The sequence below is a fragment of the Dromiciops gliroides genome, chromosome 6 (assembly GCF_019393635.1).
Source record: "Dromiciops gliroides isolate mDroGli1 chromosome 6, mDroGli1.pri, whole genome shotgun sequence".
NCBI classification, from domain to species: domain Eukaryota; kingdom Metazoa; phylum Chordata; class Mammalia; order Microbiotheria; family Microbiotheriidae; genus Dromiciops; species Dromiciops gliroides.
This window is the reverse complement of record NC_057866.1, coordinates 226148425-226166442: the sequence shown is the minus strand read 5'-3', so window position 1 is coordinate 226166442 and position 18018 is coordinate 226148425. Positions and strand designations below refer to the sequence as shown.

The 18018-nt window shown below is 41.2% G+C and overlaps 1 protein-coding gene across 1 annotated transcript in view; it reads left to right on the top strand.

Annotated features, from left to right (window-relative positions):
- EGF (epidermal growth factor) overlaps window positions 1-18018 on the top strand; it is a 140606-nt gene that overhangs the window by 15872 nt on the left and 106716 nt on the right. Inside the window, 2 exon segments of the mRNA XM_043972334.1 lie at window positions 14888-15087; window positions 16162-16343. Of these exon segments, the coding sequence (XP_043828269.1) occupies window positions 14888-15087; window positions 16162-16343 (382 nt within the window).

Sequence of the window (18018 nt, the reverse complement as noted above, 5' to 3'; positions counted from 1 at the left end):
TTTGAACTCAAGTTCTCCCAACTGCAGGGTCAGTGCTCTAGCCACTGCATCATCTAACTGCCCAGTATAATTTGATCTAGTGCTAGAAGGGACCTGAAATCCTGAGAAGCCAAGTTCCTTCCTTGTCAAAGGTCACTGAGGGAAGCAGCATCAGTGGCAGGAGTAGAACTCAAGTCCTCAGTCTCTACTGTACCACAGCTTTCACCAGGGAGGTCTTCTTAACTCATCAGCATATTCTAACTCACCAGTGGACAAATATGACTTGAAATCTGAGGTTTTCAAACTTTTGAGATTTTGGAGCTTCTGTTCTTAAATATGATGGGATTGATACAAATAAAATGTGTCTGCTTTCTTGAAATCTCTTGGGATGTTTATGAAGTTCTGATGTTCTATGAAACACACCTTGGAGTAAGATGAAGGGGAATATTAAGACATTTATAAAGGAGAGGCAGAGGACTGTAACTGAAAGTCACAGGATTTGTCTTCAAATTTTCCTCCTGTTGATTATCACTTGTCTGACCTTGGGCAAGTCATACATCCTTTCTTAGACTCAGTTTCATTATAAATAAAATAACAGGAGTTAGTCTTAAGGCCTTTGAGGTCCTTTCCAATCCACAAAGGGGAATCCGAAGTTCCCCATATACCACTAATCAATCATTATTTTCTCACACACTTAATATCAGTGTGGCTCTGAGCAAGTCATTTAACCTCTATGTGCCTCATCTGAAATAAAGGCCTCCAAAGGCCTGCCTCTAAGTCCCTTTCTAGCTCTAAAGCTATGATGATGCTATAAATAAGAGGGTTTTTTAATTCATTACGTCTTAAAATGCTTCTCTGTTTTATTGAATTTGCTAACCGCCAACAAAATATGAAAGTGTAGTGATTTCCCACCTTGAATTGCTAATTAAAGACCCCACCCCCACCCCCACCCCCACCCCACCCCCAGCTTTCTCAGCTTCCCCATCCAAGATTTGAGCTCTATTCTGGGTGTCAATGTGGTTACTGAAGTTGTCTATTGTCAAATGCCAGGGCAGGGGTTTCTATTCTCACCACCTCCTGACCTTCTTGTTCTTCTTTCGAAGTCTGACATTTGCTTACCCACCCTCTACCCCCCCAATGGGTTTAGTGTTCTCATTTACTGATCTTAACTTCACACTCTCACTTTCTCCAGGGTCTGGCTTAGCATGCTAATATCTCCCTGGAGCTGAGTTTCCCAAGCATTTCTCAGGACCCGTAGCAAAGTAGAATAGCTTTCTGGCATGGCATTTAAGATGAGACCTGTGACAGGGGATTCATGATTCACCCTGATTTGCAAAGCCTCTTCGCCAGTGACAGAAAGCTCAGAAAGGGTCTTTAAGCAGAGTCCTGCCCTCTTCTTGCATTCAGAGTAACCTGTGGACCCTCTTTGTGTTTTGTAAGGGGATTTCATTTGCTGGGGCCCTTCTTATTGTGGGGAGGTTGTTGCTAGGATACAGAAAGGCTCTACAGCATCACTGAGAACTATTCCTTAGAGGCAATTGCTATGCAGTTGTTTTCTAATAAACATTTAAAATCCCTTAAAAAGCTATTCTGCCCACTCCCCCAAATATTTTTCAAAGCCTCTGATAGTATCTTCTATTAATAATAATAATAATAATGTTTGAAAGCACCTATCATCATAACTTGTTCCCTTAAATAGTGATTCTGAATACTTTGGAACATTTAACTCAACTTAAAAAACCTAGTTTTGAGTCTGGGCTCCTCCAGTGTTTTTCTGCTTCAGAAGCACACAATTATTCTGTTCACTATAGGATTTTGAACACAAAGGGATTTAATCTCTCCTTGGTATGCAAGGGACTTGCAAAAAGTCCTCTCGTTAATGCTAATGGAATTTAGCTCTGGGGAAGCCATGGACCAGCAAAATTCCAGAGGTATTGTTTAGAATTTAAAACAAAACAAAACAAAAACCCTTCAGAATTCTAGTAGAATCAACAGTGTTTTTAACGTGTTGGGAAAGCATATTTTAAGAAATGTATTCATTAAAAACCTTCTGGTTTTGCTAATAAACTTTGCCAAGGCAAGGATTCCATCTAAGATAAAACATAAGGAAAGAGATCTCTAAGGATCTCTATGAAGTTTACAAGCACTCAGCAATAACCCTCTATTAGGACCAAGGAAAGATGTTCTCAAGTGATGATGTAAGCATGCATGGATAAGACTACAAATTGTGCATGGTATAGTGGAAGACTGGAGTTTGAGGAACTGGGTTCAAATTCCATCTCTGATGGGTACTACCTGTAAGACCTTGGGCAAGTAATACCTCAGTTTCCCCATCTGTCTTTCCACTCCAGTCATCCTCCACTCAGCTGTCAGAATGGCTTTTCTAAAGCTCAGGTCTGATTATGTTACTCAGTAGTCTCCAGTGGCTCCTTGTTATTTCTAGGATCAAATATCAAGTCCTCTGGCACATCACAACCTGATCCCTGCCTATCTTTCCAGTCTTTTTACACTTAACTTCCCTCCACTTACTCTACCAGTTAGCAAATAAATATCAAACCTGCTATGTACCAGGCACTGTGCTAAGCACTGGGAATCCAAAAAAAGGCAAAAAGCAGCTCCTGTTCTCAAGTAGTTTACAACTGAATTGGGGAAACAAGCAAGCTAATATGGACAAACAAGCTATATACAGGTGAGCAGGAAATAAAGAGGGAAGGCACTAGCAAAGGTAGAGGAATCTTCCTGTGAAAGATGGGATTTTTCAGTGGGACTCAAAGGAAGCCAGGGAAGCCAGGACATGGACATGTATGGGGAGAGCCTTCCGGGCATGGGGGATGGTCAGAGAAAATGCCTGAGAGATGGGATGTCTTATTTGTGGAACAGCACAAAGAAGACTGGCACTGAGCAAGGCATAAGAAGACCAGAGAGGCGGGAGAAGACCACATTCTGAAGGATATTGGATGCCAAGCAGGGGTTTGTATTTGATCCTGGAAGTAACAGAGCAGGACGTGGTTAGACTTGTGCTTTAGGAAAATGACTTTGGTGGCTGCATGGAGGATGGATTGGAGTGGTGAGAGCCTTGAGGTCACAAGATCCATGTTCAGATGGAGAGTGATGAGGGCCTGCAGCAGTGGTGGCAGTGTCAGGTTCTCCCTTGACACTGCCATGCAAGGGTGAAAATGGTAGGCTTTGGCAACAGGTTGAATGTGGGGTGTGAGAGATACTAAGGGGTAGAGGATTATAAAGGCTAAAATTCTAGCTATACTGTCTAAAATATCTAAAGAGTGGTCGCCAATCAATTATAAGCTTTAGCAAGAGTATTTAAATGTTTAAGTATTTATTAAAGAGCATTAGGATCAGAGAGAAAGGTAAAAATCTAACTATTTCTAAGAGACCCTATCATCTGACCCACCATGGCGAGGTCAGGAACCAAAAAGAGACCAAACCCCTCCACCAGCATCTGCTTCCTACTTCATGTCTCCCTCCCAGAAATGGGAGGCTCCTTAAGTTGATTGGCTGGTAGCCTTGATAGACAGTACCCACGAGCAAACGTCACTTCCTGACACTAAGGACCTTGACCACGTGGCTTGCCCTCAGAGGCCTTCTCCTCACGGCGGAGCTTTGCTACAGTAAGTCTCCAGCAGGTGGCGCCATTCCAATCGTTACAGGATGACACCTACATTGCAAGCCTGAGGGACTGGGATGATGATGTTGCCCTGGACAATAATAGAAAAGTTAGGTTTAGGAGAGAAGATAATGAGTTCCATTTTAGACATGTTGAGTTTAAAATATCTACTGCCATACAGTTTGAAATGTCTGAAAGGCATTTGGAGATGTGAGATTGGAGGTCAGCAGAAAAGTTGGAGCAGGTTTGAAAACAGTCAACACAGAGATGGTAATTAAATCCATGGGAGCTGATGAGATTACCAAGTGAAATAGTAGAGAGGAAGAAGGAAAGAAGGCCTAGGATAAAACCCTGTGGGACACTCACAGTTAGAGGGTGTGATCTAGATGTAGGTTCAGTAAAGGAGACGGAGAAAGTGGTCGGATAGGCAGAAAGAGAACTAAGAGGGAGTGGTATCCCAAAAACCTAGAAAGGAGAGAGTGATCAGCAGTGTCAAAGGCTGCAGAGATGTTAAAGAGAATGAGGACTGAGAAAAGGTCATTGGGTTTGGAGACAACAATTTCAGTGGAATCATGGGATCAGAAGCTGGATTGTAAGCAGTTAAGAAAGAATCTCTTTGGAGTTTTTCTTGGAGTAATTGTGTCAGGAGCTCGGAGAGATTACTCAAGAAAGAATCTAGAAGAGAGAAAGTGGAGGCTCCTATTATAGATGGGTTTTTTAGAGAAATAGGATGCTAGTGGAAATGGAAGGCTCAAATAAGAGTTTTTTGAGAATGGGGGAGACATGGGCATGTTTGTAGGCAATAGAAAAGGAGTCAGTAGAAACAGAAGATAAATGATGGAGTGAGGTTGACAGAGTGGGGCAATCTGTTGAAGAATGACAGATGGAATGGGATTGCTTCTTCAGGAAAAAGGGTTAGCCTTGGTAAGGCATAAGGCCACCTTTTGATGTGAGACAGGAGTGAAGGAGGAAATAGTGGCAGAAGACATCTGAATGATATGAAATGAGGAAGAGGAGAGAAGAGGGAGCTCACATTAAATGGATTCAATTTTTCATGTAAAATGTGAGGTGGGGTTTTCAGCTGAGGGGCTAGGAGAGGTTTGAGGAGAGCTGAAAAGGTTTGGAAGAGTTTCTGTGGACAGTGGGATAGTGAGTTAACTTGGGAAGTAGAGTAGGATTGCCTAGCAGTGGTGAAGGCTCAGTTGAGTTAGGGTAACAAATCTGTAGTGGATTCAATCAGAACGACTGCATGATTTTCAGAGGTCACTTTGTTCAATGACATCTCTGTAGGAGTGAAGGTGGCAGATGTGGAAAGGATCCGAGGCTAAGGTTTGGCAGGCCACAATCGATGGGGTCAAGATAGGGAAGAGAGAGTGCCTTTCACAGGGGGAAATGGTCTGGAAGATAATTGAGGGGTTGAGGGGTTCGAGGGCATGGTGAGGACAAAGAGTAGGGTTTGGTAAGGGAAGGCAGAGGGGGAGATGAAAGCCGATAGTTTATGGTCAGATAAAGGGATTTTGGAATTTTAAGAGAGTCTACCTGGAGAGCTATTCCCAAGCCCCAGACCAACTCCCTGGGAATTACAGATCTCCACTGCTCCCACAGGCAGAGTGGATCCAACAAATGGCTCCTCAGAAACATCTCACAATCATACTTGACTGAGGACTAAGAAATCATGTCGAAGAAGAAACTCCCTGATTTACTCCTGTTATTCTATGTTTAAGGTCAGTTTCCCGCTCATTCTGTCTCCCTAGGTTGGCCCCCCTCCCAAACTAAATAGATACCATTAAGATATACAGTACCAACAGATTTATCAAAAGGCCTCTACCACTGTTTACAATAACAATGTTCCAGGGGCAGCTAGGTGGCGCAGTGGATAGAGCACCAGCCCTGGAGTCAGGAGAACCTAAGTTCAAATCTGGCCTCAGACACCTAACACTCACTAGCTATGTGACCCTGGGCAAGTCACTTAACCCCAATTGCCTCACCAAAAAAAACCCCAAAAAAACCCAAACCCAATAACAATGTTCCTATAGAATCCATGAAGAGAAAAGATAAGATCCAAAAAAAGAGTAGATCCCCATTTAAATAAAATACAGACATTAAGTTTAAAAAAAAAAAAGAATTTTGGTGGGTGATGGGAAGATCAAGTATGTGGGGGGGGGCTGAAGTAGGGTAGAGGAGTAAGTCACAGGAGGTGAGTAGGATACTTAAAGGAGAGAATATATTAAGTTGATGTTCTCAAGTAGGAGGGGAGGAGTTGGGGAGGAGCCAGGTACCAAACACATTGAGGAGGGAAAGAAGCAGCATGGTCGGGGAGATATGTAGACAGTAGCTACCAGGATTTTGATTGGGTGGTAGATATTAGCCTGAATTTCAAAGGAGAAGTTACTGAGTGATAGAGATGGCAGTGAGGAACAAAGAGTATTCCAGCTTCCCTTCCTTGAACAGTGAGCTGAGGAGAATGAGTCCAGCTAGAGCTGAAAAGGTGGTTGGGGGGTTGTACCATAAGAAGGGAGCCAGATAGCTAGAAGATGGAAGGATTGGGAGAAGAAAAGATTTAGGATGAAGGAAAATGTGTTAGCTATGGAATGGGCATTCCAGACAGAACAGTGGAAAGGGTAGGTACCATTTGGTTGGAACTTTGCACCAGCCTCCTTACTGTTCCTGGCACAAGACACTCATCTCCTGTCTCCAAGCATTTGTACTGGCTGTCCCCCAGGCCTGCAATGTTCTGTCATCCCCACTCCTCCCCACTCCTGTCACACCACCCTAACTTTACCTTCTTTGGTTTCCTCCAGCCATCAGTTGAAATCTCACCTTCTGCAAGAAGCCTTCCCAGGCTCTTTTCCCCTCACCTCCATTACTTTCCAGCTATTCTGTATCAATAGTATTAATCTTTCTAAAGGGAAGAAAAGTGCTACTGTGAATCCCTCCCTCCCTCTCCCACCTCTTAGTTGCTCAGTCAGAGCAAAACATCAGTTTCACTGGAGTGATTACATTGTCATACATATTTGTCAACTTACCTTTGTTTATCAAAAAGAGTTTCTCTGTTGGTTAATTTGCTGTGTCTTGTATGTAATGCATTAAGCCTTTATGCATCTACTTTTGAAATGGACGAGGCTTAATTAAATAACTGATAAATCAAATAGGATTGATAAAATATTGGCATGACACGGGGCTCTAGCATAGACATCTAATTACTCACTGGGGATTTAATATGGACACATGAAGCCTTTATTCAAAGACTTCATAATTCCGTCACTCTCAAAAGGCTCCTAGGTCTGTTTTAAAAAATGAAATACCAGGGGGCAGCTAGGTGGCGTAGTGGATCAAGCACCAGCCCTGGATGAGTTCAAATTCAGCCTTAGACACTTTATGCTTACTAGCTGTGTGACCTTGGGCAAGTCACTTAACCCTCATTGCCCTGCTTCCCCCAATTAAATGCCAAACATTTACCTCTAGAAGCTGAGTGATTTGTTGTTTTTGATTCAATACCTGTTTCAGTAACCAAGAACTTTTTCTCCCATGTGATATTTGTTGTCATTACTTTTGACCAAAAGCAATAGTTTTGTTCACTAAACTCTAGCAGCTCCCTATCACCTCTAGGGTCCAATGCTGATGTCTCTGGAACTCAAGCTCTTCTCAGTCTGGCTCCAATGGGCCTTTCCAGGTTTATTGTACATTATTCTCTTTCTATTCTATGTGTGAGACACCCACCACATAGCTTTCCGCTGCCCTCTGTCTAACCTGAATTTTTAATTTGTTGCAGAATGTGATTTTCTTGACTTGCTGGTTGGCTTGCTTTTCTTTATCCATGCGATTCTACCTCTTCTTTCCCTGTCCTTTCCCAGGCAGTCCCCATACCTTCTACAAGAGGTCTTGCCTGTTGTCCTTCCCCTAGGAAAGCAATCAATTACTTTCTATCTATTTTGATCGACACTTAGGTAGTACAGGAGATAGCACACTGGACCTGGGAGTCAAGACAACCTGAGTTTAAATCTGGCCCCAGACACGTATTAGCTGTGTAACCCTGGGCAAATCACTTAACCTGCCTCAGTTTTCTTCTCTGTAAAGTAGGGATAATAATAGCACATACCTCTTAAGGGTTTTTGTGAAGAAGAAATAATATTTATAAAGCTCTTTGCCAATCTTAAAATGCTATATAAATACTAGTTACTATTATCATTCTTATATATCCATTCTTATATATCTTATATATCCTTCCCTGTTAGACTACAAAGCCCTTGAGAGCAGGGATTATTTCATTTTTGTTTCTCTGTTCCCTTAATGCCTAGCACAGTATCTGAAACAGAGTACGTGCTTAATAAATGTGGCACAGTGGATAGAGCAGTGAGACTAGAGTCAGAAAACCCATTGTCCTGAGTTCAAATCTGGCCTTACACTAGCTGTGTGACCCTGGGCAAATCATTTAACCCTTTTTGCCTCCATTTCCTTATCTGTAAAGTGAGCTGAACCAGGAAATGGGAAATCACTCCAGAATCTTTCCTCTGAAAACCCCCAATGGGGTCACAAAAAGTTGGACACAACTGAAAAATAGCTTTTCATTAATTGACTGTCGTTGAGTGCTTTGTGTACAGTTACCCTCAAGTCTTTTATTTTCAGATGGGCTCTTTGACCAAGATGTAATTAAGTCAAACAGATAGGAAGCCTTGGTGTTAGCATCTAATTTGGCATTCTTAACAATCTAGTCAGTATACTGCAAAGTCATTTTGGTTGTAGGTCTTATGAGCAAGCTCCATCTGCAAAGGATTTTGGACAGTTTCTCATGATTCCAGGTCAGTAGTCTGAGTCATAGGGATAAAGGACCAGCATTATTCTTTTTCTTGGATCTAAAAATGGAAACACCACAGGACACTGGGAAAATTCCTGACTGTCCCTTTGGTACGCTGGCCCCAGCCATTATGAATTTCACTCACCAATTCTGTTGTGCACCTGATTGTTTCTCTTGTCTAGCTTTGGAGTCTGTCTGATCCATTGATAGGTTGGCTTAAGTCACAGCATTATATATGTTTGTTGTTCTCTGTTGGTGGTACTCATGAATTACTCCTTAAATTGCCTGACACAGGCAGCTACAGATTCATTGAGCAGACAGGCCTTTTTTTTCACCCTCTTTTTCTATATTCCAGAATCCAGTGATCAGTGTTTAGGGTCTTAATTGTAGCTCACCACTATTTCACATAGTTGTAGAAACCTCAAAAGTATCTCTCACTTCCTTTCTCACTCCATTCCTTCTATCTGTAAAGTTTATTCACTCTTCCCTCCCCACCCTCTAAGAAAATAGGATGCCCAATCAGTCTCACAGATCTAATAGTGAGAGAAAAAAATCCTTCAAACTGTAGCGTCATTGCGTAAGAATTGTATTTGGATAGGCCAAGAATACTTGGCTGTGCCTCAGGGATCATCTATAAATTATGATATGATTTCAGAATGGATAAATTGGAGCAAGTATGGCATCCCTGAGCATCAAAGCTAGAAGTGAGCTATACCAGAAAAGAGAGATATTGAGGAGAGTCATTGGCTCTATGGGTATTTCATAGCAGAATATCCAGGTTGAAGGAAGTCTAGAGAAAATGTCAGCTTTTTCCTCAACTTCCTCTCCCAGTGCCTATCTATCCAGAGAAGTACCTGTGGCCAGTAATATAACCTGCTGTTTCTTTATCCAAATGTTTCCCTTGGGTAAACTGATTTTTTGCCTCAATCACAGTGGCCAGGAGTTAACTAGAGGTACATATAAATGTCAAATTAGGCAGAGATCCCAATCTCTGCCCAAATGTTAGTTTTCCTCACTGGGGGCTGAGAACGATTGCGATTGAACTCAAATTGTTGTCCAAAATAAACTCCCTAAAGTCATCGAGGAGGGAACCATGTGGCCCATAGAAGACACTGTACCACCCCCAGGCTTAAAATGAGATTTGTAATAGAGTATTACATACCATTGATCTCTTATTGACACTCCTCCTCCTGCTGCTGTTCTTTCTTTGTCTTTTCCTTCAATTCTTCATTCTTTCTACCTTTTGTCATTAGTTATTTTCTCTTTTTAAAAATTTTATTATGAACCTGTGACTTCATTGGTGAAGGAAGTTCCCAAGAAGAACTTGGTCTATCATTTTAGAAGCTGTAACTTTCCTGCCACGTATTATCTTTGACAGTTCTTTGGGAGCTGTGTAAGAAAAGGTCAGTGATTTGCCCAGGGTCACATAACCAGTATGTTCACAGGGTAGACTTCAGTCCTCTGCTCTCTATTCTGACACCTCTCTAGCTGTTTCCTGAGAAGCAGAAGGAGTAGGGGGGGGGCTCACAAGATAAAGACCCCATGACTAACATTTTGGAGATGAGATTCTCTGTCCTTACATCAGGCAATTTGTGGCTGGACCCCAAATCAAAGCTCTTCTAGCTCAGTTGTTGTTTGCTGGTCAGTCATTTCACTTGTATCTGACTCTTTGTGACCCCATTTGAGGTTTTTCTTGGAGTGGTTTGCTATTTCCTTCTCCCAGCCCATTTGACAGATGAGGAACTGAGGCAAACAAGGGTAAGTGACTTGCCCAGGGTCACACAGCTAGTAAGTGTCTGAGGCCAGATTTGGATTCAGGAAGAGGAGTCTTCCTGATTCTAGGCCCCATACTCTATCCCCTGTGCCACTTGGCTGCCCTTCCAGCTCAGAAGAACCTCTTAGACTCCAGTAGCTAAAGCTCGAGTTCTGCTGATGTAGGCTTATTGCCCAAGTGTGTCAGGGAGGCCCTGGAGTAGGGCTTTCGTACAAATATTCATTCTAGTGTAGTTTGGTGAAATGACACCATTCCTTGCCCTGCTTCATTCTGAATTCACTTTGCTGGCGGTAGAGCTAAGATTTGCCTTTCTATCAGTTACAGCACTCTGGAAGAGCAAATCCAGCAGTACTGTGGGGTTGTTGAACATCTGGGAATATTTTCTCATACTTGAAAGTTTGGAAAAGTGTTTTGCTCTGCTTGTTAGTCTATTTGAATGGCAGGAGGCTGCTGAGGGTAGTGATGGTGGCATATTCACCCATGTTCTTATATACCTATGGCTCTTATATACTTCCTGCATGAACAATCTTAATGCCAGGTTAATGGCTCTATAAAACGGCATAATTGAGAGACCTTAAAAGAGAATTAGTTCATTGAACTTCTCTTTGGACAATTTCTACCATTCCTATGACATTTCCTTAAGTAATATTCTGAAATCTTTATACAATATAACCTGATATAATGGCATGGTATTAGATACAAGTCAGCTAGGTGGCGCAGTGGATAGAATGCTGGACCTGGAGTCAGGAGGGCCTGAGTTCAAATATAGCCTTTGACACTTACTAGCTGTGTGAACCTGGGCAAATCACTTACCCCTGTTGCTTCTGTTTCCTCATTTATAAAATGAGCTAGAGAAGGAAATGGCAAACTACTCCAATATCTTTGCCAAGAAAACCCCAAATGGGGTCAAGATGAATCAGACAATACTGAAATTATTGAACACTTCTTGATCTGTGATCTTATAGTCCTTCAAGGTCAATCCAGTCTTAAGGAATAAAAATCCTCTGGCAAGGGCACTAGGGCTCCTATTATCTCTCTCTCTCTCTCTTTTTTTTTTTGGCGAGGCAATTGGGGTTAAGTGACTTGCCCAGGGTCACACAGCTAGTGTTAAGTGTCTGAAGCTGGATTTGAACTCAGGTCCTCCTGACTCCAGGGCTAGTGCTCTATCCACTGCACCACCTTGCTGCCCCTCCTTTCATCTCTTTATGATATGGAGGTATTTTATAGAGTCACTGGTCTTTTTTACATTATATCTCTCACTTGAAAGGAAAATACTTTTTTGCTTATGTCATCAAATGTTTCATTTTCAGAAGCTTCCATTGAAGTCTTTCCCCCTCCTTTCTTCCCTCCCTTCCTCATTCCCTTCTTTCTTTCCTTCCTTCCTTCCCTCCCTCCTTCCCTCCCTCCCTCCCTCCCTCCCTCCCTCCCTCCTTCCTTCCTTCCTTCCTTCCTTCCTTCGAGTGTCCACTTAATACAGGTGATTGGTGATATTTTGAATACACTTTGACACTTTGTCCCCTGTATAAAGAGACCCCAGAAAAATGATCTTGGGTTCAAAGCACTTTGTGGGTCAGCACCTAATCAAAAGCTATAGCTTAGAAGGTCTCACTGATATATTTTAACAGAAAGAGGATACATTAATTGAAGCAAAAGACATCTAATCCAACAGCATAGTAAATGAAGTGACAAATAAAGATCTCTCTCTTCCCTCCCCCTAAGGTAGCCTAACACTAGTGGGGGGAAGGCATGCATGTAGGGAACATCTACAAAGAGGGAATATAAATGAAGGGCCCACACATAGGGAAGGTGTGTCTAGGTAATGTAAAGAGGCAAAAACATAAGATACACCCATGGCTAGAACAACATACCTCCAATGCCGCAGGGCTACTCATGTCCTCTGCTGATGCCATCACCTTGTTCTTTGTGGGGAATATTGTTTTTGTTGGTTTTGTGGTTGCCAAGCTTCTCTCTATTACTATCTCTTGAGCATCAGCACCTACTGCGAGGAGGGAGGAGATGTTACACAGAACTAATTGAATGCTTGTCCACACTCAGGCAGCTACCAAGTCTAGAATTTTCTTTATCCTTCCCATTCTGTAATTCTTCATCTTATGAGCTGAGCAAATAGGGCAAGAAATAGGGTGAGGAATGGTGGTTGTTTTGATTTTTAATTTTTGAGACTGGGTGTCCCTCTTTCTCCCAGGCTGGAAGTTCACTGGCCACTCACTAGCTAACCAGACTGCTGATCAGCATGGAAGCTTTGACCTACTCTGTTTTCCACCTTGAGTCACCTTGCCTCTTCACGAGCAGCCTGGCTGCCCATAGCTTCCCTGTCCTCACCACGTTCATGTTAGATTTAATGCGAACATTCTTTTTTCTTCAACCCTAGTGCAGCCCAGAATTCCCAGACTCCAGAAATATACCAGCAGGTGGGATTCCAGGTGTGGGGTGCCATACCAGGGCTAAAGTGTATTAAGGTTTGCAAAGCTCTTTGCATACATTAGCTCATTAAAGCCTCACAACAATCATGTGAGGCAAATAGTACAGATATTATTTTTTTTTCAGGGCAATGAGGTGACTTGCCCAGGGTCACACAGGGTCACACAGCTAGTAAGTGTCAAGTGTTTGAGGCCGGATTTGAACTCAGGTCCTCTTGAATCCAGGGACAGTGCTCTATCCTCTGCACCACCTAGCTGTCCTCTATACGGATATTATTAAACACTGTATTTGTCTTTCTTTTTTATCAAATGCTAGATGTAAGTTCAGGAAGACCTGAGTTTAAGTCTGACGTCAGATGCTTAATAGCTGTGTGACCTCGGGCAAGTCATTAATTATATTTGCCTCAGTTTCTTCCATTGTAAAATGGGGTTAATAGGAGTACCCACTTTCTAGGGTTCTTGCGAGAATAAAGAGATAATATTTGTAAAGTGTTCAGTGTCGGGACAGCTAGGTGGCTCAGTGGAGAGAGCACCAGGCCTGAATTCAAGAAGATTCATCTTCTTGAGTTCAAATCTGGTCTCTGACACTTACTAGCTGTGTGACCCTGGGCAAGTAACTTAATCCTATTTGCCTCAGTTTCCTTATTTGTAAAATTAGATGAAGAAGGAAATGGCAAACTTTGCCAAGAAAACTATAAATGGGGTCATGAAGAGTTGGACATAACTGAACAACAGCAGCAGCAGCAGCACATCTTTGTTGTTCAGTCATTCAGTTGTGTCTGACTCTTTGTCTTTTGGTTTTCTTGGCAAAGATACTAAAATGGGTTTGCCATTTCCTTCTCCATTGCATCCTTATTTTACAGATGAGGAAATGAGGCAAATAGGGGTTAAGTGACTTGCCCAGGGTCACATAGCTAGTAAGTGTCTGAGGCCAGATTTGAACTTCAGGTTTGAGGCCAGCACATAGCAGGTGCTTAATAAATGTTACCTGACTGACTGAAGGCATTGCCCAGGGTCCTCTAGCCAGAACTAAGGTCTTGCTTCCCAGGTTAGCTCTCAGTCTGCTATGCTATACAGCCACTTGTTGAGGGCCCAGGAGGTATATGCCATTATTTTCGTCACTTAGGAGAACAGAGTACACATTAGCTCTGCTCTCAAGAAGCTTGTTGGCTGTCAACCTATCTCTCTAATATGCAGATTTTAGGGTGGAGAAATGAGTACTCTTTAGGGAAGCCCTCCCTGTATGGATTTGAGAACCCAGCTGTTCCTACGGTGAGAATGACAAATGGAGAATTTCCTCCCGCACAAGGGTTTTAAAGGTCTGCTTTTATACCTGGAGACTCTGGAAGAAGAGGAGCTAATTGCCTGAAATCTCAGTAACAAAAATTTCATGTGATCTTAACCCTTTCTTTCTTTAACTATGGAATGCCAGAGAAGCAATGGTCACAGTGGAAATTTGGCAACCCCAAGACCACCAGAAGATGAGAAGAACGCATGCATTTAAGGTCTCCAGAAGGACAAAGGAGATGGGAGTAAACCAGGGCTGGTCCTTTCTGAGATATCCCAGAAGCACAGCCTTGAGTTCTCCTTCCTCTTTTCTCTCCTCTCTTCTCTACCTTTTTTTCTATGTCTCCTACTTACTAATTAGGAGATAAAGTGAGGGAGAGAGTAGTTGGAGAGGAGGAGGCAATTGCAAATATATTAACCTTAGCAACTATCATTTTACATTTAATATCTTACTACTGCACACATACTCATCTCAGATGAATTTTTCATGCTACAGAGATTACAATAGAGTTTCCACTCATACATTAAAGCTCTTACTTTTTATGCTGTTCATTTTCCTCACCAACCCAAATTAATTTGGTGACATTTATTTCTCATAATTAATCAATGAAGATTATCTGTATATTTTTTAAAACCATGGCCCAACTACTGTAATCTTGTACCTATTTTCTTGCTGAAAACATGAATATGATTAGAATGATGGTAATTCAGGTAATGAGAATTTTCACACCAATCCAAGTTAATTTGGTAACACTTATTTTCCACAATTAATTAATGGAGATTATCTATGTATTTTTAAAACCCATGACCCAACTACTGTAATTTTGTATCTATTTCCCTGATGGAAACATGAAGATGATTAGAATGATGGTGATTAGAATGATGAATTGCAAAAAAAATTACCTCTATTTGGTGTAATTTTCAAATAATTTAGCTGAATAATTTTTTTAAATGATGTGAATATATGGTTTGCTTTCTCCCTTCTCCCTCAGGTCCTGCACCCTTCTTAATTTTCAACCATGGAAATGCTATCTTTAGGATTGACATGGAGGGAACTAACCATCAGCAAGTGGTACCTAATGCTGGCAAATTGGTATTGATGGATTTTCATTATAGAAAGGAGAAAGTCTATTGGGTGGATTTAGAAAGAGGACTCCTGCAGAAAGTATTCCTGAATGGCACAAAGACAGAGGTAAGGACTCACTGTCATAGCATTTGTGAGATGTTGGTCAGGGACACGAGGTTCTATGACGCCTAGCGGGAAGTGGCTAATATTGTGTCAGTGGTAGAATAACATTGATCCTAATTTGGGGAGGTCCAGTCTAGTTTCTTCTCGTATACATGAGAGATTTCTTTTAGTCTGTGGTGTTTGGGACCATGGGAGTGACCATTTTGTCTGAATTGACTGGTCAGTTTAGTAAAAGGACCAGTTAATTCAGATGAACAATACTTACCTGATTCTTTCCCCACAATGACATTTCTTTTGACTTGATCATTTTGTGCAAATTCAGGGATTATATTTGGAATAAGAATTTATGATGTGTCCTTATAGTTCCATAGTGCTTTACAGTATGCACAACATTTTCCTTGCAACCATCCTATGAAGTGAGTATGGCAAGCTCTGTCTAGGTCCTTCAAAGCTGGAAAAGCTTTGAATATGGATCCATTGATGAACTATTGGTCCACTGTTTGAGCACAAGCTTACTTAAGTTTAGTGAGGTTCATGATCAAGTAGGACAAGAATGACATAAAGTACTTGATCCATTTACTTCCCAACCTGACACACGAACTCTATGGGGTCTTGTTGTATTCTGACAAAATGTTGTGCATGGGTGGATTTGGTTGAAATCTTAAATTAAAATTTAAAAGTATTACTATGATGGACCTGAATAAGCTTTGTTATCAAAGGATGTGGATTTCACTTTTCAGAAAGTTGAAATCAATATCTGATTCTAATGGTGTGCATATTTTGAGAACCTTTATATTTCAGAGCTATGATAGAAAATATGGAGCCAAGAAATAGGTACACATAAATTCAGAAATATTCTTTCGGAGATTCATTTGAGATGGTAATTTTGAAATGACAAAAATAATAATAGCTACTCAGGGCTTATTCATTTTATTCAAAGTAGTTTAATTATAATAGAAAGTTAAAGAATAAAATCGTTAATGGTGACAGATGCTTAAAATGACAGCTATTTTAAAAGCAGTATCTTGTTAATGATAAGGAAAGGATAATAACTCAATTAAAATTTTTATTTCACAGATTCTGTGCCATGTGGAAAAAGGGGTTTCAGGAATGGCAATAAATTGGATACATGAAGAAATTGTTTGGTCCAATCAATTGAAAGGAACAATTGAAGCCACAGACATGAAAGGAAACAATTCTCGTGTCCTCTTGAAAGAATTAAATTATCCTAAAAATATTGTTCTTGATCCAATAAACAGGTAAAACTCCTGCTGTTTTCTGACATTATGATAGTCTTTAAAATGTAAAAGAAAGTTCACTGGCATCATTCACTTTTAGTAGAATGATTTAGGGAGAGTTGCATTAGTTTGCTAGAAAATTGTTAAGGTGATGATGCAATTGAAAAGTATGTGCTATTGAACTTACTTGTGTAGTGATTATACATCTTCCTAAGAAAAGACCCAGGGTTTATAGCACAATAGAGTGGAGAGTATTGATTGGATCTAGAATCAGAGGCTTTAGGTTCAAATCCTGGCTCTGACACTGATTGGGTAATCTAAGGAAGTTGTCTTAAAATGTAGCTAGGTGGCTCAGTTGATAGAATGCTGGACCTGGAATCAGGAAGACTTGAGTTTGAACCTTGTCTCTGACACTTTGTAGCTGTATGACCCTTGACAAGTCACTTAATCTCACTTTTTGGGGGGTGTGGGGCAATGAGGGTTAAGTGACTTGCTCAAGGTCACACAGACAGTAAGTGTCAAGTGTCTGAGGTCTAATTTGAACTTAGGTTCTCCTGAATCCAGGGCCGGTGCTTTATTTCCTGTACCACCTAGCTGCCTCCCCCTCTTAATCTCACTTTGACTTAGTTTTCCTTATCGGTAAAATGGGGGTTAATAGTAGCAGCTACCTTCCAGCCTTGTTGTGTGAATAAAGGCTGATGATATTTGAAAGATGTTTTGCAAACCTTGAAGTACTATATAAATGTTAGCTATTATTACTAAATCACTACTCTCCCTGATCTCAGTCCCCTTAATTGTAAAATGAAGGAATTGGAATAAAAGGTTTCTAGGGTACCTTTCTAATGCTGTCGGTTTAATTATCAACTCTGTGGATGACTCCCGGATCTACTTCAATCCCATCCAGCCCCCACTGATTTATGGAATAAAACAAGAATTTCTATAACATAGTACAATAAAAAAGATAGTTGCACATGAAACTTCAAATCTACTATGTATAACTTCCAGTTGTGGTATATGATTGTGATGGAATGAGAAATGATGAACTCAATGATTGTACAAAATAATGAATAGTAAAATGAGCAGAATCAAGAGAAGATTTATATGGTTAATAGCAATATTATTTTAAGATGGCTTTAATCAAATAAGTTAATTTGTCTATTATAAATACCCTCTCTCTCCTGTGAGCTTCAATTCTGCATCACCAAATGCTTATTGAACATTTAAAAGTGGGTCTCCTAGAGACATCTCTGCTTCAACATGTCCCAAACAGAACTTGTTGTCTTTTCCCCTTAATTCCAATAATCCAACAAACATTTATTAAGTATCTCCTATGTACCAGGCACTGTGCTTAGCTCTGGGGGTATAATTAATAAAAAGAAAGGTAGTCGGGGGCAGCTAGGTGGCGCAGTAGATAAAGCACTGGCCCTGGATTCAGGAGGACCTGAGTTCAAATTCGGCCTCAGACATTTGACACTCACTAGCTGTTGGACCTCGGGCAAGTCCCTTAACCCCCATTGTCCTACAAAAAACAAACAAACAAAAACAAAAAAGAAAGGTAGTCTCTGCCCTCAAGGAGTTTATAATCTCTTGGGGGTGAGGAAAGAGAGGACACACAAAAGGAGGCAGGAAAGTGTGAGGGAGACCAGGGGAAACCTAGTGTGGGGGCATCTTGTTCCATGGAGTATTATTGAAGGTC